The sequence below is a fragment of the Coregonus clupeaformis genome, chromosome 1 (genome assembly GCF_020615455.1).
Source record: "Coregonus clupeaformis isolate EN_2021a chromosome 1, ASM2061545v1, whole genome shotgun sequence".
Lineage (NCBI taxonomy): Eukaryota > Metazoa > Chordata > Actinopteri > Salmoniformes > Salmonidae > Coregonus > Coregonus clupeaformis.
Genome location: NC_059192.1, coordinates 50,202,044 through 50,222,401, shown reverse-complemented (window position 1 = coordinate 50,222,401; position 20,358 = coordinate 50,202,044). Strand labels below are relative to the sequence as shown.

The following is a 20,358-nucleotide window of genomic DNA, read 5'->3' as shown; positions in this document are numbered from 1 at the left end:
GACGTTTATGTAAATGATTAATGAGATACACATAATTAAACAGCATGGGAATGGCAATGTTTTTGGGGCGGTATTAGCAATGAATTCAGCAACAAGTGTTTGTGCCAGACAAGACTAACCTAGAGACAGCAGTCAGGATTTATTAAATCATATCAGGAAAGGGTAACATAAAATACTGTATGTAGTCAACATGTAATTAATCATTAGTTTATGATAAAACAGTTTCAATCAAACAATCACTTTACTCTCTGTTTTTAGTCTATCTTGTGAGGGATACGGTTCTTGTGGTTTCCTTTTGATAAACACCTGTCAAACAGACAGCCTCTTATGTAATTGTGCCATTTGAAGTATTTGGGTCAGGCAGGATCCTTCACAGCAGTGCATGTCTTTTCCTGTCAGAGTGGAGACTGTTGTAGACACAAAATGGACCATAGCTGCAGCCACCTCTTCCAGTTCAGCTTGAGTTAGTGGACATCCAGCTCACCCATGCAAAGTTATAAAAATAAGCAGCATTCGTCAACACATGTAAGACCTTCAGTGATACTGAGAGCATCAACATGTTTTGCAATATTGTCCAGACTAAACAAAAGTTGTGGGTCTACTTTAAAGTTGGTAACAGCAGTTAGACAAACGCATAATCTCTCACCCTAATATTGGAAAAAATACATGTAGAATTGAGAGTGTAACTGTCAGTAGTTTATCAGATTAAGTTTTGACATTCAACATTCATGAATTGGAGACATTCATTAGAACAAATAACACATTTAACATGGCAGGGTTAGCTAAAAGGGTTAATGTTAGTGTTAGGATTAGCTAACGTGCTAAGTAGTTGCAAAGTAGCTAAAACGTAGTAAGTAGTTGAAAAGTTGCTAATTAGCTAAACTTGTCCATGAGATTCGAACTTGCAACCTTTGCTAGACATTCGTGTTATGCGCCCACCCAACCACCCTATTGCCTTAATTAACAATCTATTTTATGTAACCATACCAAACTTAACATATCATTCTAATTTGAGTGTCCCGGATTTACATTTACTATGTTACGTCTAGTCTATGACACCAAGCTGAGCAAAGAGCTACATAAACAGATAACTAGGCTAGCTGAGTCTTTCTGCGGACCGCAGACTGGGGGGCGCGTTGTGTAGTGACAATCGACTACACATCGCGCCTACCAAATAGTGCACGCAAGAGTTGGGTTCAATAGGGTCTGGCTCCAGCAGATATGTGTACTAGCTAGTGTGCATGTACTGACGTAATGCTAGTGGGCGCATCATGTATTGATGTACTGTAAATCACAGCCGATAACTAAATACAAAAAGCACAGCAAATCAAATCACATTTTATTTACCATATGCGCCGAATACAACAGGTGTAGACATTACAGTGAAATGCTTACTTACAAGCCCTTAACCAACAATGCAGTTTAAGAAAAAAATACAAATTGCAAATAGTTAAAGAGCAGCAGTAAAATAAAACAACAGTAGGGAGGTTATATACAGGGGGTACCGGTTTTGTCGAGGTAATACAGTGAGTGAAAAAAGTATTTGATCCCCTGCTGATTTTGTACGTTTACCCACTGACAAAGAAATGACCAGTCTATAATTTTAATGGTGGGTTTATTTGAACAGTGAGAGACAGAATAACAACAAAAAAATCCAGAAAAACGCACGTCAAAAATGTTATAAATTGATTTGCATTTTAATGAGGGGAATAAGTATTTGACCCCCTCTCAATCAGAAAGATTTCCGGCTCCCAGGTGTCTTTTATACAGGTAACGAGCTGAGATTAGGAGCACACTCTTAAAGGGAGTGCTCCTAATCTCAGTTTGTTACCTGTATAAAAGACACCTGTCCACAGAAGCAATCAATCAATCAGATTCCAAACTCTCCACCATGGCCAAGACCAAAGAGCTCTCCAAGGATGTCAGGGACAAGATTGTAGACCTACACAAGGCTGGAATGGGCTACAAGACCATCGCCAAGCATCTTGGTGAGAAAAGTTTGGGGTCTCTTATTGTCCTTGTTTTCGAAAGAAAAGCAATTTTTTTTGTCCATTAAAATAACATCAAATTGATCAGAAATACAGTGTAGACATTGTTAATGTTGTAAATGGCTATTGCAGCTGGAAACGGCTGATTTGTAATGGAATATTTACGTAGGCGTACAGCGGCCCATTATCAGCAACCATCAGTCCTGTGTTCCAATGGCACATTGTGTTTGCTAATTCCAAGTGGTCCTCTGTAGTGGTCCTCTGTAGCTGTAGCTCAGCTGGTAGAGCACGGCGCTTATAACGCCAAGGTAGTGGGTTCGATCCCCGGGACCACCCATACACAAAAATGTATGCACGCATGACTGTAAGTCGCTTTGGATGAAAGCGTCTGCTAAATGGCATATTATATTATTTTAAAAGGCTAATTGATCATCAGAAAACGCTTTTGCAATTATGTTAGCACAGCTGAAAACTGTTGTGCTGATTAAAGAAGCAATAAAAGTGGCCGTCTTGAGACTAGTTGAATATCTGGAGCATCCGCAATTGTGGGTTCGATTACAGGCTCAAAATAGCCAGAAACAAATAACTTTCTTCTGAAACAGTTTATTCTTGTTCTGAGAAATGAAGGCTATTCCATGCGAGAAATTGCCAAGAAACTGAAGATCTCGTACAACGCTGTGTACTACTCCCTTCACAGAACAGCGCAAACTGGCTCTAACCAGAATAGAAAGAGGAGTGGGAGGCCCCGGTGCACAACTGAGCAAGAGGACAAATACATTAGAGTGTCTAGTTTGAGAAACAGACGCCTCACAGGTCCTGAACTGGCAGCTTCATTAAATAGTACCCGCAAAACACCAGTCTCAACGGGATGTTGACCTTCTAGGCAGAGTTGCAAAGAAAAAGCCATATCTCAGACTGCCCATCTTAATCTTTTATTTTTATTGGCCAGTCTGAGATATGGCTTTTTCTTTGCAACTCTGCCTAGAAGGTCAGCAACCCGGAGTCGCCTCTTCACTGTTGACGTTGAGACTGGTGTTTGGGGGTACTATTTAATGAAGCTGCCAGGGGAGAGAGAGATCTGTTAAGAGTCAACTTAAAAAATATTATAACTTCATATTACATTAGAATTTAAGTTATTTTAAAACCAGTTGTGAATTATGTTGAAATAGTATTGAAACCATATTCAGCATTAGAAAAAGGATGGGGGACAGAACACTGTACCTATTTTTAGTTATTAGATTAAGGAAAGTGAAGAACCAGTTTCTACAGTAACTGCTCACACCAGCCATGATGTCGTCCAGCTTGTCTGTGATGGTCTGTGCGGGGAAGGCCACTATGAGTCCATCGGGAGCCTGGGTGAGAAGGCACGGTTCCAGGGGTGTCAACTGCTGCCCCAACATCTACTGCTGGCTCACCATCAGCCTCAGCAGGTCAGGGCTGTATATGTCGTGGTAATCTACCATACTAAAGTCTGGACTGCTGGGTGGCCAATGTACGAAGCTGGTCTGCAGGGGCAAGGGCTGACCCGGGTCATCTTTCAGGCTTTTGGCCTTCATATACTCTTTGAATTGCTCCTTGAGGATCATCTTATTCTGCAACTGGGCCTTCTATATGACTGAGATCCTTTGGCCCAGCTCATTCAGCTTGCCCTCCGCCTCTTCCATGATGCGCTCCAGGGGCTGGTACAAGTGGAAGGGGGGCAGCAGGTCTGTCTGGACCATCTGCAGCGAAGGGGTTACCCTGTAGGGGGCTCAGCCTCTGCTTGGAGCTGCCGGAGACAGCCACACAGGACAATACAACCAGTTAGCTACAAGGATGTAGCATCCAATATTACAGTAATAATTATAACGCATTGATGCCTTGTGCAGTCAACTGGTGTCTAGTTGTCTTCTTGGTCAGGGAATTAACTAAGTTGGACCTATATTTACTGTTGGACTGACCTTTTTGTGATGATGGGTGGAGGTGTTGTGATGTTGGAGGGTACTCTGTCTGGCTCCACTATGGACAGGGCTTGGAATGTAACTCGTGGAGCCTGTTTGGGTTAGGTAAGATGTAAGGAGATATTACAAAAGTATATTTGGTATCAACCTAGTGTCAATACAACTCCATCCAGACAAATAAACAAATGAGTTTGTAGAAGTACAGTAGTTGTCTGTTAGTAAACCAGCAGTCCCTACCTGAGAGGTGTCATGGGAGCTGAGATACTGTAGGTTTGGTGCGGGGACCGACAGGATGTTGTTAGGGTTGTTGAGGAGGTAGGACACCATGATGGCGTGACCACCCTTAGCACCTCCTTCTCCTCTTCACTCTCCTTTCCTTCTGTGTCCTCCTTGTCGCTGCTGGACGATTCTAAGATCTCATTCATGCCCATCTTCCAACTGTCAGGGACCACCTTGATTTTTAGGAAATGCACTGCTCCGTCCAACCCTGGGAGTAGCCAGAGCAAGTCAAGAGTTACTGATAAATTTGATCTAAATTCAGTTGAATACGACATTTGATTTCTCCATATGAATGCCCATTCAGTTCCTAAACTAAGTGGAATTGTGAGTGTAGAGCTTCCTAGGTGAGCCCTCCTTAGCTTTACGCGACGAGAACTCAGGCTTAGAGATGCTGTCCATTACCTTTTCATGGATCTCCTTTCTTGCCACAGTGTGACTGAAAATAACAACACAAAAACATCTAAATGCATTCAGCAAAACATTTTACCAATTGTGAGAAGACTGTATTAGCAAAAAGACATTCATATTTACATTACCCTTGGGTAGAACATGTATGACAAGGCAAAAATCTAACAAGACATAATATTTGTAAACTGACCAGAATTACCTTATAAGTATACAACAAAAGTAGGATGCACAATGCTTACAATTTGGAGTCTGCAAATGACCTCACTAAACATTGGTCCTTCTTGACTTTCATTAGAAGAGTTCTGTCCCCCTCTGATTCATGTTTCTGCAAGACAAACAAAGACAGGATTGAGTAAAACGGACACATGGAAACACATGAGCCTATTCAAGCAGTCATGCATTTAAACAACACCCAGGCTGAGTCCTAAATGGCACCCTATTCCTTATAAAGTGCACTACATTTGACCAGAGCCCTTTGAGCCCTGGTAAAAAGTACTAATCTATTCCCACTGTTGGCTATTGACCCCAGAAAAATGATTTCAATTTGTTTTGGAAAAGCCAGCTTGTGCCTTTTGCATCACCTCAATAGGATCATGAGCCTAAAACTGTATCTGAATATAATCATATCAGTTGATCATTTTGTTTCCAAAAGAGGGGTTTTGTCTCAAAACTGAGCTTGGACATGGTAGTTAAAATCTCAAAACAGAAGCACTGGTTTAATTCAAAACACACACACAGAGACAGACATACATTAACCAAAAGCAGTGCCAACATCTCCTCGTGGCCCTCTCATGCAGTCTCAGAGTGGAGTGAATCCATCATCGTTAGATTTTTTTTTTTTTTATAAAACAAAAGGCTTCTCAAATGTCAGAAATTAAAATCTTCCCGGTCACTTTTCCAAACGGAAACCCTGTTTTGCACATATGAACACATTTATTTTAGGCCATAGCAAATAGACATGTTGTCACTTCAAAAAATAATAATACTCAAACAGAAACAGCCAATAGACTACAGCTCGCTTCAAGGAAACTCTATGTATCTCGACGACGTTGAGTGTGCGGGGGGTCTGTTTGCAGTGTAGTACCTTCCACAAAAAGTTTTGCTCTACAAAAAGACACGTAAAACCTCGAACACAGGGATGTTTCTGCTTGTTACATGCACACTGTCTGATCACTGTTTTCTACTTCACGCTGCATGAATGGGCAGTAGAATCTTTCCCTGACTAGATGGATCACTTTGTCTGCTCTGATGTGGCCCATGTAAGTTCTTCAGTGCCAGTTTGATCCAATCATGCAGAAGTCTCCTTGTTTCTGGTCCCATGAGCTTTTCTCTTTCTTATTTGGATTCCATCTTTTGTTTTTCAGCGAGATGACTTCTCTGATTGCAGCGTCCTCGTGCTGTGCAGCTTTGATGTTCTCTGGTGTGATGGTAGGCACACCTCCAGGTGATACACCACCGTCTGTAGAGTTGAGTTGCAGCGCAGCGCAGCCACCCATGGAACATCCATGGGCCACCCTTTTCTTAAGTGCTTTGCTTCCTTGCCATACACCTCTGTTCTATTGGCGAATGTGCAATCGCTGGAGAACAAACTGGACAAGCTCTGTTCGAGACTATCCTATCAACGGGACATTAAGAACTGCAATATACTATGCTTATATGGATAATATACAGTTGGCTGGGTTGTCCATGCATCGGCATGGGGTGTGTCTCTTTGTCAACAAAGACTGGTGCACAATCTCAAATATTAAGGAAGTCTTGAGGTTCTGCTCGCCTGAGTTAGAATACCTCATGATAAGCTGTCGACCAGGGTTCCCCAACTGGCAGCCCGCAGGCCTAATTTGGCCCATAGGTGATTTTATTTGGCCCCAAAAATGTTTTGTCTTGTTGGACGTAAAAGATTGTAAAAATATCAGCAAATCAGCTCCAAGTGATTTTAATTTAGTAAATCGTAAAATGTACCCCATTTTTCTCCCCAACTTCGTGATATCCAATTGCTATCCAGTCTCATCGCTGCAACTCCCCAACGGGCTCAGGAGAGGCGAAGGTCGAGTCATGCGTCCACCAAAACCTCTGCTGCAGAGTATTACCAGCCTCAGAAATTGCAGCCCAAATAAATGCTTCACAGAGTTCAAGTACACATCTCAACATCAACTGTTCAGAGGGGACTATGTGAATCAGACCTTCATGGTCGAATTGCTACAAAGAAACCACTACTAAAGGATACCAATAAGAAGAAGAAACCTGCTTGGGCCAAGAAAAACGAGCAATGGACATTAGACCGGTGGACATTTGTCCTTTGGTCTTGAGTCCAAATGTGAGATTTTTGGTTCCAACCGCCGTGTCTTTGTGAGACGCGGTGTGGGTGAACGGATGATCTCTGCATGTGAAGTTCCCACCGTAAAGCATAGAGGAGGAGGTGTTATGGTGTGGGGGTGCTTTTATGGTGAGACTGTCTGTGATTTATTTAGAATTCAAGGCACACTTAACCAGCATGGCTACCACAGCATTCTGCAGCGATACACCATCCCATCTGGTTTGGGCTTAGTGGGACTATCATTTGTTTTTCAACAAGACAATGACCCAACACACCTCCAGGCTGTGTAAGGGCTATTTTACCAAGAAGGAAAGTGACGGAGTGCTGCATCAGATGACCTGGCCTCCACAATCCCCAGACCTCAATCCAATTGAGATGGTTTGGGACGAGTCAGACCGCAGAGTGAAGGAAAAGCAGCCAACAAGTGCTCAGCATATGTGGGAACTCCTTCAAGACTGTTGGAAAAGCATTCCAGGTGAAGCTGGTTGAGAGAATGCCAAGAGTGTGTAAAGCTGTCATCAAGGCAAAGGGTGGCTATTTGAAGAATCTTTGTTTAACACGTTTTTGGTTACTACATGATTCCACGTGTTATTTCATAGTTTTGATGTCTTCACTATTATTCTACAATGTAAGAAATAGTAAAAATAAAGAAACTCTTGAATGAGTAGGTGTGTCCAAACTTTTGACTGGTAGTGTATAAAAGAGAGATATACAGTATGCAGTGGTGGGAAAAGTACCTAATTGTCCTACTTTAGTAAAAGTAAAGATACCTTAATAGAAAATGACTCAAGTAAAAGTGAAAGTCACCCAGTAAAATCCTACTTGAGTAAAAGTCTAGAAGTATTTGGTTTTAAATATACTTAAATATCAAAAGTATAAATCATTTCAAATTCCTTATATTAAGCAAACCAGACAGCACCATTGTTATTTTTAATTTTTTTATGGATAGCCAGGGGCACACTCCAACACTCAGATATAATTTACAAACGAAGCATGTGTTTAGTGAGTCCGCCAGATCAGAGGCAGTAGGGATGACAAGGAATGTTCTCTTGATAAGTATGTGAATTAGACCATTTTCCTGTCCTGCTAAACATTCAAAATGTAATGAGTACTTTTGGGTGCCAGGGAAAATGTATGGAGTAAAAAGTACATCATTTTCTTTAGGAATGTAGTGAAGTAAAAGTAAAAGTAGTCAAAAATATAAATAGTAAAGTAAAGGACAGATACAGTGGGGGAAAAAAGTATTTAGTCAGCCACCAATTGTGCAAGTTCTCCCACTTAAAAAAAATGAGAGAGGCCTGTAATTTTCATCATAGGTACACGTCAACTATGACAGACAAAATGAGAAAATAAAATCCAGAAAATCACATTGTAGGATTTTTAACGAATTTATTTGCAAATTATGGTGGAAAATAAGTATTTGGTCAATAACAAAAGTTTCTCAATACTTTGTTATATACCCTTTGTTGGCAATGACACAGGTCAAACGTTTTCTGTAAGTCTTCACAAGGTTTTCACACACTGTTGCTGGTATTTTGGCCCATTCCTCCATGCAGATCTCCTCTAGAGCAGTGATGTTTTGGGGCTGTCGCTGGGCAACACGGACTTTCAACTCCCTCCAAAGATTTTCTATGGGGTTGAGATCTGGAGACTGGCTAGGCCACTCCAGGACCTTGAAATGCTTCTTACGAAGCCACTCCTTCGTTGCCCGGGCGGTGTGTTTGGGATCATTGTCATGCTGAAAGACCCAGCCACGTTTCATCTTCAATGCTCTTGCTGATGGAAGGAGGTTTTCACTCAAAATCTCATGATACATTGCCCCATTCATTCTTCTCCTTTACACAGATCAGTCGTCCTGGTCCCTTTGCAGAAAAACAGCCCCAAAGCATGATATTTCCACCCCCATGCTTCACAGTAGGTATGGTGTTCTTTGGATGCAACTCAGCATTCTTTGTCCTCCAAACACGACGAGTTGAGTTTTAACAAAAAGTTCTATTTTGGTTTCATCTGACCATATGACATTCTCCCAATCCTCTTCTGGATCATCTAAATGCACTCTAGCAAACTTCAGACGGGCCTGGACATGTACTGGCTTAAACAGGGGGACACGTCTGGCACTGCAGGATTTGAGTCCCTGGCGGCGTAGTGTGTTACTGATGGTAGGCTTTGTTACTTTGGTCCCAGCTCTCTGCAGGTCATTCACTAGGTCCCCCCGTGTGGTTCTGGGATTTTTACTCACCGTTCTTGTGATCATTTTGACCCCACGGGGTGAGATCTTGCGTGGAGCCCCAGATCGAGGGGAGATTATCAGTGGTCTTGTATGTCTTCCATTTCCTAATAATTGCTCCCACAGTTGATTTCTTCAAACCAAGCTGCTTACCTATTGCAGATTCAGTCTTCCCAGCCTGGTGCAGGTCTACAATTTTGTTTCTGGTGTCCTTTGACAGCTCTTTGGTCTTGGCCATAGTGGAGTTTGGAGTGTGACTGTTTGAGGTTGTGGACAGGTGTCTTTTATACTGATAACAAGTTCAAACAGGTGCCATTAATACATGTAACGAGTGGAGGACAGAGGAGCCTCTTAAAGAAGAAGTTACAGGTCTGTGAGAGCCAGAAATCTTGCTTGTTTGTAGGTGACCAAATACTTATTTTCCACCATAATTTGCAAATAAATTCATTAAAAATCCTACAATGTGATTTTCTGGATTTTTTTTCTCAATTTGTCTGTCATAGTTGACGTGTACCTATGATTAAAGTTACAGGCCTCTCTCATCTTTTTAAGTGGGAGAACTTGCACAATTGGTGGCTGACTAAATACTAGATCACCTTTACTCCACACACAGAGATGCATACAAAGCTCTCCCTCGCCCTCCATTTGGAAAATCTGACCATAACTCTATCATCCTGATTCCTACTTACAAGCAAAAATTCAAAAACAGGAAGTACCAGTGACACACTCAATACATAAGTGGTGCTAAGTTACAGGACTGTTTCGCTGGCACAGACTGGAATATGTATATAACATTCTATTGGTTGCAATAATTTTGTATAATAATTTAAATAGAAAAACGAAGTTTTGAATCCGGCGTCGTTTTGTGTATCAGTTCATAAACCATGTGACATGGAATCGGTCCATCTGAAAACTATTTTGCAACCAGCTGTAAAAAAATAAAATAATTGGTCCTTAAATTAAACTGTTATAGTTTTTATTTATCTAAAATTTATTTTGTCAATTTTGGTCTTTAATGCTGGGCCGACAGACATTTCATTACCTTCTCCCCTTTCCTCCTCTATTTTTGCTGTAATGCTGCATTTTTGGGGTAATGTTGCAATCAGTTGGTTATAATTTTGGATACAGCAGACATTTCCATATACAGTATTTTTGTTAACTGCATGTGTGCCATAACTCCACCAGTCCTATTCATGATATCATTTATAAAGATTATACCTTTTTTTTAAATCCAAAAATAAATGTTTTTTTAATCAATTAGTATATTTGAGTTTAACCATAATATTTGTTCTAATATTTGTGTTAGAGCCATTTTGATGTAAGAAAGAAAATGTATTGAACTTATTTTGGTTGATTTATTAAAGATATATACATGTATAGAAAATGCTTATTATTGTAGAGGAATGTAAACTCAGCAAAAAAAGAAACGCCCCTTTTTCAGGACCCTGTCTTTCAAAAATCATTCGTAAAACTCCAAATAACTTCACAGATCTTCATTGTAAAGGGTTTAAACACTGTTTCCCTTGCTTGTTCAATTAACCATAAACAATTAATGAACATGCACCTGTGGAACGGTCGTTAAGACACTAACAGCTTACAGACGGTAGGCAATTAAGGTCACAGGTCATTTAGGACACTAAAGACGCCTTTCTACTGACTCTGAAAAACACCAAAAGAAAGATGCCCAGGGTCCCTGCTCATCTGTGTGAACGTGCCTTAGGCATGCTGCAAGGAGCCATGAGGACTGCAGATGTGGCCAGGGCAATAAATTGCAATGTCCGTACTGTGAAACGTCTAAGACAGCCCTACAGGGAGACGGGACGGACAGGTGATCGTCCTCGCAGTGGCAGACCATGTGTAACAACACCTGCACAGGATCGGTACATCCGAACATCACACCTGCGGGACAGGTACAGGATGGCAACAACAACTGCCCGAGTTAGACCAGGAACGCACAATCCCTCCATCCGTGCTCAGACTGTCCGCAATAGGCTGAGAGAGGCTGGACTGAGGGCTTGTAGGCCTGTTGTAAGGCAGGTCCTCACCAGACATCACCGGCAACAACGTCGCCTATGGGCACAAACACACCGTCGCTGGACCAGACAGGACTGGCAGAAAGTGCTCTTCACTGACGAGTCGCGGTTTTGTCTCACCAGGGGTGATGGTCGGATTCGCGTTTATTGTCGAAGGAATGAGCGTTTCACCGAGGCCTGTACTCTGGAGCGGGATCGATTTGGAGGTGGAGGGTCCGTCATGGTCTGGGGCGGTGTGTCACAGCATCATCGGACTGAGCTTGTTGTCATTGCAGGCAATCTCAACGCTGTGCGTTACAGGGAAGACATCCTCCTAGTCCCCTGTAGCTCAGTTGGTAGAACATGGCGCTCGCAACGCCAGGGTTGTGGGTTCGTTTCCCACGGGGGGGCAGTATGAAAATGTATGCACTCACTAACTGTAAGTCGCTCTGGATAAGAGCATCTGCTAAATGACTAAAATGTAAATGTAAAATGACAATGTCACCAGCCATACTGCTCGTTCTGTGCGTGATTTCCTGCAAGACAGGAATGTCAATGTTCTGCCGTGGCCAGCGAAGAGCCCGGATCTCAATCCCATTGAGCACGTCTGGGACCTGTTGGATTGGAGAGTGAGGGCTAGGGCCATTCCCCCCCAGAAATGTCCGGGAACTTGCAGGTGCCTTGGTGGAAGAGTGGGGTAACATCTCAGAGCAAGAACTGGCAAATCTGGTGCAGTCCATGAGGAGGAGATGCACTGCAGTACTTCATGCAGCTGGTGGCCACACCAGATACTGACTGTTACTTTTGATTTTGACTCCCCCCTTTGTTCAGGGACACATTATTCAATTTCTGTTAGTCACATGTCTGTGGAACGTGTTCAGTTTATGTCTCAGTTGTTGAATCTTGTTATGTTCCTACAAATATTTACACATGTTAAGTTTGCTGAAAATAAACGCAGTTGACAGTGAGAGGACGTTTCTTTTTTTGCTGAGTTTATTAAAACTGGTATATATGTTAAATATGTATGTTAGAAGCCTTTTATGGATGCTATTGTGACACCTGGTGGACACCTATGGTTTACCTGCAAAATAGACAATGAAAGGTTATGGGTAAAGATGGTGTCAGTAACTCATTAGGACAGGTGTTTGCACCTGATGGAAGATGCCTAGTAGAGCTACAGTTTGCTACCATTTCTTTTTAATTTAATTTGGCTGTTGCTGCCATTTCTTTTTAATATATATGGCGGTTGGCAACTAACTTTAAGGTGCATTACCACCACCAACTGGACTGGAGTGTGGACCTCCGTTCATCTTTCGATCACCAACGTACGAGTCCCCTGTAGCTCAGTTGGTAGAGCATGGCGCTTACAACGCCAGGGTTGTGGGTTCGTTTCCCACTGGGGGGCAGTATGAAAATGTATGCTCTCACTAACTTTAAATCGCTCTGGTTAAGAGCTTCTACTAAAATGTAAATGTATATGCTCCTAAAAACCGATGGGAGAGGCGGGACTTGCAGCGTGTCGAGCGTCACAAATAGAACCAAGTTCTATTTTAGCGCCTGGCTACACAGATGCTCGTTGACGTGCGCGAGCAGTGTGGGTGCAATGATTGAATAACATGTATGTGTACATTTATTTTGCAACGCTCGCGTACGCAATGCGGGCGGTCAGGTCAGCATGTTAGCGTTCTGGACCCATACCCTGACACGTAGTTTCCCGTTTTGATGTTGGTAAAGCACAGTCTGAAAAAGAGCGCCATCAAATCACAATTTATTGGTCACATACACGTGTTTAGCAGATGTTATTGCGGGTGTAGCAAAATGCTTGTGTTTCTAGCTCCGACAGTGCAGTAATATCTAACAATTTCACAACATATACCCAATACACACAAATCTAAGTAAAGCAATGGAATTAAGAATATATCAATAAATATATGGACGAGCAATGTCAGAGTGGCATAGACTAAGATACAGTAGAATAGTATAGAAAACAGTATATACATATGAGATGAGTAATGCAAGATATGTAAACATTATTAAAGTGAGTAGTGTTCCATTTATTAAAGTGGCCAGTGATTTCTAATCTATGTATATGGGCAGCAGACTCTAATGTGCTAGTGAAGGCTATTTAACAGTCTGATGGCCTTGAGATAGAAGCTGTTTTTCAGTCTCTCTGTCCCAGCTTTGGTGCACCTGTACTGACCTCACCTTCTGGATGATAGCAGGGTGAACAGGCAGTGTTTCGGGTGGTTGTTATCTTTTTGGCCTTCCTGTGACATCGGGTGCTGTAGGTGTCCTGGATGGCTGGTAGTTTGCCCCTGGTGATGCGTTGGGCAGACCGCACCACCTTCTGGAGAGCCCTGCGGTTGCGGGCGGTGCAGTTGCCGTACCAGGCGGTGATACAGCCCGACAGGATGCTCTCAATTGTACATCTGTAAAAGTTTGAGGGTTTTAGGGGCCAAGCTGAATTTCTTCAGCCTCCTGAGGTTGAAGAGGCAGTGTTGCACCTTCTTCACCACACTGTCTGTGTGGGTGGACCATTTCAGATTGTCAGTGATATGTACGCCAAGGAACTTGAAGCTTTCCACCTTCTCCACTGCGGTCCCATAGATGTGGATATGGGGGTGTTCCCTATACTGTTTCCAGAAGTCTGCGATCATCTCCTTTGTTTTGTTGACGTTAAGTGAGAGGTTATTTACCTGGCACCACACTACCAGAGCCCTCACCTCCTCCCTGTAGGCTGTCTCGTCATTGTTGGTAATCAAGCCTACTACTGCTGTGTCGTCTGCAAACTTGATGATTGAGTTGAAGGCGTGCTTGGCCACACAGTCATGGGAGTACAGGAGGGGGCTATGTACGCACCCTTGTGGGGCCCCAGTGTTGAGGATCAGCGAAGTGGAGGTGTTGTTTCCTACCTTCACCACCTGGGGGTGGCCCGTCAGGAAGTCCAGGACCCAGTTGCTTAGGGCGGGGTTCAGACCCAGAAATAGAGTGCATGTATTACACAGTTTTCAGTCAGTTATGGCTATGCAATAACGGTAGCACTAGAATGAATAATAACTGTATAGTAAATAGTATTGTGATATGGCATAAATAGCTGCAAATGTAAATAGGAAATAGCAGAAAATGGCACATAGGCTACACATTGGTAGCTAATAGCAGTAGGCTAACACAACACATGATAGAACCGTATATATACACAGTATGGTCAGGGCCCACTATAAGACTATAGTATACAGTATAGTATAAGCAATAGCTGTAATAGCTAGGACTAGTGGGCTAACATGCTACATAGCAGTAATGGTAGCATATTACTCAAGAGGGCTAGCATAGCCTACAATAGACCAGTATATACAATAGCAGCTAGCAGTAGTGTGCTAAGCTACTGTTGCTAGGCTAGCATGTAAAAAATAATATGGCCATGAGGGCTGCCATCTTGGATGGGGCTACGACCATAACAGGAAGTGACCAGGCTTGATGACGTCACCGGTAGGCCATCTTGGATTGTGTAACAACAACCAATGACAAATGAAATGTGTAAAACTGAACCCTAACCAGCTACAAGTCCACTTACGTTGTCAGTTATGCACTAACACACAGTTAGGAAGTCCAGGCTTGATGATTGTCCATGTGGGTGGTCCATCAACAAGTTGCGGTGGTGCAGAGTTCTTCTGACCTGTTGTCTCTCTGCAACCCTAAATTCAACGAAACAAACAGGCAGGAATGGGGTCTGTTACCCCACCAGATAGGGCCTGTGATCAGCTGACTTGATCAGCAGATTTTCCCAAAGCAATGGAATGTTCCAGGCAGGGGAGAACGACTGCCCCCTCTCAAATCTGACCATAATTATATCCTCCTAATTCCTGCTTACAAGCAAAAACTAAAGCAGGAAGCACCAGTGACTCGGTCAATAAAAAAGTGGTCAGATGAAGCAGATGCTAAGCTACAGGACGGTTTTGCTAGCACAGACTGGAATATGTTCCGGGATTCTTCCGATGGCATTGAGGAGTACACCACGTCAGTCACTGGCTTCATCAATAAGTGCATTTATGACGTCGTCCCCACAGTGACTGTACGTACATACCCCAACCAGAAGCCATGGATTACAGGCAACATCCACACTGAGCTAAAGGGTAGAGCTGCCAATCTCAAGGAGCTGGACTCTAACTCGGTAGCTTATAAGAAATCCCGCTCTGCCCTCCGACGAACCATCAAACAGGCAAAGCGTCAATCGTACTACACCGGCTCCGATGCTCGTCGGATGTGGCAGGGCTTGCAAACGATTACAGACCACAAAGGGAAGCACAGCCGCGAGCTGCCCAGTGACACAAGCCTACCAGACGAGCTAAATCACTTCTATGCTCGCTTCGAGGCAAGTAACACTGAAACATGCATGAGAGCATCAGCTGTTCCAGACGACTGTGTGATCACGCTCTCCATAGCCGATGTGAGTAAGACCTTTAAAAAGGTCAACATTCACAAGGCTGCAGGGCCAGACAGATTATCAGGACGTGTACTCCGAGCATGCGCTGACCAACTGGAAAGTGTCTTCATGACATTTTCAAGCTCTCCCTGTCTGAGTCTGTAATACCAACATGTTTCAAGCAGACCACCATAGTCCCTGTGCCCAAGAACACTAAGGTAACCTGCCTAAATGACTACCGACCCGTAGCACTCACGTCTGTAGCCATGAAGTGCTTTGAAAGGCTGGTCATGGCTCACATCAACACCGTTATCCCAGAAACCCTAGACCCACTCCAATTTGCATACCGCCCCAACAGATCCACGAATGATGGAATCTTTATTGCGCTCCACACTGCCCTTTCACACCTGGACAAGGTGAGAATGCTATTCATTGACTACAGCTCAGCGTTCTAAACAAAATAGTGCCCTCAAAGCTCATCACTAAGCTAAGGACCCTGGGACTAAACACCTCCCTCTGCAACTGGATCCTGGACTTCCTGACGGGCCGCCTCCAGGTGGTAAGGGTAGGTAACAACAAATCCGCCACGCTGATCCTCAACACGGGGGCCCCTCAGGGGTGTGTGCTCAGTCCCCTCCTATACTCCCTGTTCGCTCATGACTGCATGGCCAGGCACTACTTCCAACACCATCGTTAAGTTTGCCAATGACACAACAGTGGTAGGCCTGATCACCGACAACGACAAGACAGCCTATAGGGAGGAGGTCAGAGACCTGGCCGTGTGGTGCCAGGACAACAACCTCTCCCTCAACGTGATCAAGACAAAGGAGATGATTGTGGAATACAGGAAAAAGAAGAGGACTGAGCACGCCCCCATTCTCATCGACGGGGCTGTAGTGGAGCAGGTTGAGAGCTTCAAGTTCCTTGGTGTCCACATCACCAACAAACTAACAAGGTCCAAGCACACCAAGACAGTCGTGAAGAAGGCACGACAAAACCTATTCCTATTTGGCATGGGTCCTCAGATCCTCCAATGGTTCTACAGCTGCATCCTGACTGGTTGCTTCACTGCCTGGTATGGCAACTGCTCAGCCATCCTAGTCATAGACTGTTCTCTGTTTCCGCACGGCAATCGGTACCGGAGCGCCAAGTCTAGGTCCAAGAGGCTTCTCAAGTGCAACGCTGGTTCAGGTTTATTATTTATCTGTAAAAAAATATTTGGGGGGGAGGGGGGGTCGAGGTGAGGAGGATTATTTAAGAAACTGTTTGAAGAGTTAGGGTTTCAGATTTTTTCGGGAAGATGGGCAGGGACTCTACTATCCTAGCTTCAGGGGGAAGCTGGTTCCACCATTGGGGTGCCAGGACAGAGAATTGAGGAATGGGAGAAGGTCTCCAGAGATGTTCTGGAGAAGGGAGGAGGGGATGGGGTCGAGCGGGCAGGTTGTCGGGTGGCCAGACGTCACTAGTCGCAGGATTTCATCTTGAGAGAGAGGGGAGAAAGAGGTCAAGGCGTAGGGTACAGTGAGGAAGACATGATCAGTCTGTAATTTTAATGGTAGGTTTATTTGAACAGTAAGAGACAGAATAACAACAAAATAATCAGGAAAAACGCATGTCAAAAATGTTATAAATTGATTTGCATTTTAATGAGGGAAATAAGTATTTGACCCCTCTGCAAAACATGACTTAGTACTTGGTGGCAAAACCCTTGTTGGCAATCACAGAGGTCAGACGTTTCTTGTAGTTGGCCACCAGGTTTGCACACATCTCAGGAGGGATTTTGTCCCACTCCTCTTTGCAGATCTTCTCCAAGTCATTAAGGTTTCGAGCCTGACGTTTGGCAACTCGAACCTTCAGCTCCCTCCACAGATTTTCTATGGGATTAAGGTCTGGAGACTGGCTAGGCCACTCCAGGACCTTAATGTGCTTCTTCTTGAGCCACTCCTTTGTTGCCTTGGCCGTGTGTTTTGGGTCATTGTCATGCAGGAATACCCATCCACGACCCATTTTCAATGCCCTGGCTGAGGGAAGGAGGTTCTTACCCAAGATTTGATGGTACATGGCGCCGTCCATCGTCCCTTTGATGCGGTGAAGTTGTCCTGTCCCCTGAGCAGAAAAACACCCCCAAAGCATAATGTTTCCACCTCCATGTTTGACGGTGGGGATGGTGTTCTTGGGGTCATAGGCAGCATTCCTCCTCCTCCAAACACGGCGAGTTGAGTTGATGCCAAAGAGCTCGATTTTGGTCTCATCTGACCACAACACTTTCACCCAGTTCTCCTCTGAATCATTCAGATGTTCATTGGCAAACTTCAGACGGGCCTGTATATGTGCTTTCTTGAGCAGGGGGACCTTGCGGGTGCAGCAGGATTTCAGTCCTTCACGGCGTAGTGTGTTACCAATTGTTTTCTTGGTGACTATGGACCCAGCTGCCTTGAGATCATTGACAAGATCCTCCCGTGTAGTTCTGGGCTGATTCCTCACCGTTCTCATGATCATTGTAACTCCACGAGGTGAGACCTTGCATGGAGCCCCAGGCCGAGGGAGATTGACAGTTCTTTTGTGTTTCTTCCATTTGCGAATAATCGCACCAACTGTTGTCACCTTCTCACCAAGCTGCTTGGCGATGATCTTGTAGCCCATTCCAGCCTTGTGTAGGTCTACAATCTTGTCCCTGACATCCCTGGAGAGCTCTTTGGTCTTGGCCATGGTGGAGAGTTTGGAATCTGATTGATTGATTGCTCCTGTGGACAGGTGTCTTTTATACAGGTAACAAACTGAGATTAGGAGCACTCCCTTTAAGAGTGTGCTCCTAATCTCAGGTTGTTACCTGTATAAAAGACACCTGGGAGCCAGAAATCTTTCTGATTGAGAGGGGATCAAATACTTATTTCCCTCATTAAAATGCAAATCAATTTATAAAATTGTTGACATGTGTTTTTCTGGATTTTTTTGTTGTTATTCTGTCTCTCACTGTTCAAATAAACCTTCCATTAAAATTATAGACTGATCATTTCTTTGTCAGTGGGCAAACGTACAAAATCAGCAGTGGATCAAATACTTTTTCCCCTCACTGTAGTTCTGTGAGTGAGACCAGTGGAGTCAATGAGGTCGTCAACCTTCTTTTCAAAGTCGTCCGCAGAGAGGGAGGAGGGAGGGGGTGGAGGAATAAGGAGGGATTAGAAGGTGGAAGAGAGTTTCCTAGGGTTAGAGGCAGAAGCTTGACATTTAGAGTTGTAGCTTTAGCAGCAGACACAGAGGAAGAGAAGGTAGAGAGGAGGGAATGAAAGGATGATAGGTCCTCCGGAAGTTTAGTTTTCCTCCATTTTTGCTCAGCTGCCAGCAGCCCTGTTCTGAGTCACTCAGCCACGGAGCAGGATGCGAGAGCCGGCCGGGAGGCCTGCAACGTGAGTTACTCATTAATCAATGAGAGAGGGCAGCACTGAGCTAGCCTGCAACATCACTTCCTGAAGTAGCTCAAACTGTGCATGTTATGTCTCCATGAGACTGCATCTTAAACGACTTAATTGAGTCTTCACATAAGAATGAATCATGTAACGTGATCGATGGCTTTGTCCATTCATATATATACGGTCATTGGTTCCAGGAGCAAAGGTGTGAAAGTTGGGGGTGCAGAGCTCTGTAAACAATGGAAAGTCCATCCCCCCAGTACCTCTGCTTGTGTAAAGTCTCTCAGAGCTTGTGTCTTTGAATGGAGGCTAAGAGAGGGGATTTTCTACCAAGCCGCCCCAAAATGTATGAAGTACATTTTTAAATGTTAAGAAAATCCTTGTGCGGCGCAGCCTTGTGTCCTCTTCGCGGCCCCGTGATGTCTGGTGGTTGTAAGTCCCACCACCCCATGTCTCCACCCTTTCAGTGGCATGGATGGAGCAGGCAGTGAGGGACGACCTGCTCACAGCATCTGTCAGGCAAGTCTGTCCAGCAGGAGTCAGGGCAGTCCATGCCCGTGCTGCTGGGGGTGTCCAGGCTGGTGGAGGAGGCCATCCCACAGAGTTGGGCCAGGCATCCTTGGCTGGAACAGAGCGAAAACGCTGATTTGGTGGAGGCTCTCCTATTGAGACTGGATGGACATCCAGGTCCAAAACCGGAAGGCAGGCCCAGATCTGGTCCAGGCGGATCCAGGGCTAGCGCTGGATCTTGCAGTGTCCCGAGAACAGGGTTGAGCGTCTCACCCAGTGCTGATTGTGGGTCTGGCTGTGCTGTGTCCTCAGGGGCCGGTGAAGGCGATGGACCCCTGACTGGTGCTGGGTCGGTTGATGGGCCCAGGACTGGTCCTCGATGATGGTAGTGGACATCGGGACCAGAAACGTGGTCTGGTCTGCTGCTGGCAGGTCGAGGAAAGACTCTGAAGGCTCAGGTGCTCAATTGAGACACTGGCTAGAGAGTCGGCTTGGGCATCAGGTCCAAGCCAAGCACGTCTGCAAGGGCAGAAGGTAGTCTAGGGACCAGTACCAGAGTTAAATCCAGTGATGGCTGGTCTAGAAGAGACACTAGCTGCAGTGTTGGTTGGGGTGCTGGCTCGAGCACTGGTGGCTGCAGGTCTGGCTGGCAGACTGCAGGCGGAGGTGAAGCATGCTGCAGCTCTGGCGATGGCTCGGCTTGCAGGAGCTCTGTTGGTCACAGGGCAGGCTGCAGCACAGGCAACGGCTCAACTGGCTCAGGTGCTGCTCGTGGTGGCACCAACTAGGGTGCGGAGTGGAGCTCAGCCGGCTGCTGGAACGACTTGGGCGCGGTAGCCGTCTAGGGGCA

The 20,358-nt window shown here is 44.6% G+C and overlaps 1 protein-coding gene and 1 non-coding gene across 2 annotated transcripts; one reads left to right on the top strand and one right to left on the bottom strand.

The window, feature by feature from the left end:
• Positions 1-3,010: 3,010 nt before the first annotated feature.
• On the bottom strand, positions 3,011-5,365 carry LOC121582800 (ankyrin repeat domain-containing protein 17-like). The gene is made up of 5 exons (XM_041898907.2): positions 4,855-5,365; positions 4,610-4,643; positions 4,166-4,415; positions 3,929-4,020; positions 3,011-3,756 (listed from the first exon to the last, which is right to left on the bottom strand). Exons 3-5 carry the CDS (start codon positions 4,253-4,255, stop codon positions 3,624-3,626), a joined length of 315 nt encoding a protein of 104 aa, XP_041754841.1. The 5' UTR covers positions 4,256-4,415; positions 4,610-4,643; positions 4,855-5,365; the 3' UTR covers positions 3,011-3,623.
• Positions 5,366-12,500: 7,135 nt separating this feature from the next.
• Positions 12,501-12,575, top strand: trnav-uac. The gene has a single exon. It is a non-coding gene; the product is annotated as a tRNA-Val (tRNA).
• Positions 12,576-20,358: the final 7,783 nt, after the last annotated feature.

Coding starts and splice junctions, on each gene's coding strand:
- LOC121582800 (XM_041898907.2), bottom strand. CDS start 4,255: ATGGTGTCCTACCTCCTCAACAACCCTAACAACATCCTGTCGGTCCCC. Junction 4,021..4,165: donor GCTCCCATGACACCTCTCAG/GTAGGGACTGCT, acceptor TAACCCAAACAG/GCTCCACGAGTTACATTCCA. Junction 3,757..3,928: donor CCACCCATCATCACAAAAAG/GTCAGTCCAACA, acceptor TGTCTCCGGCAG/CTCCAAGCAGAGGCTGAGCC.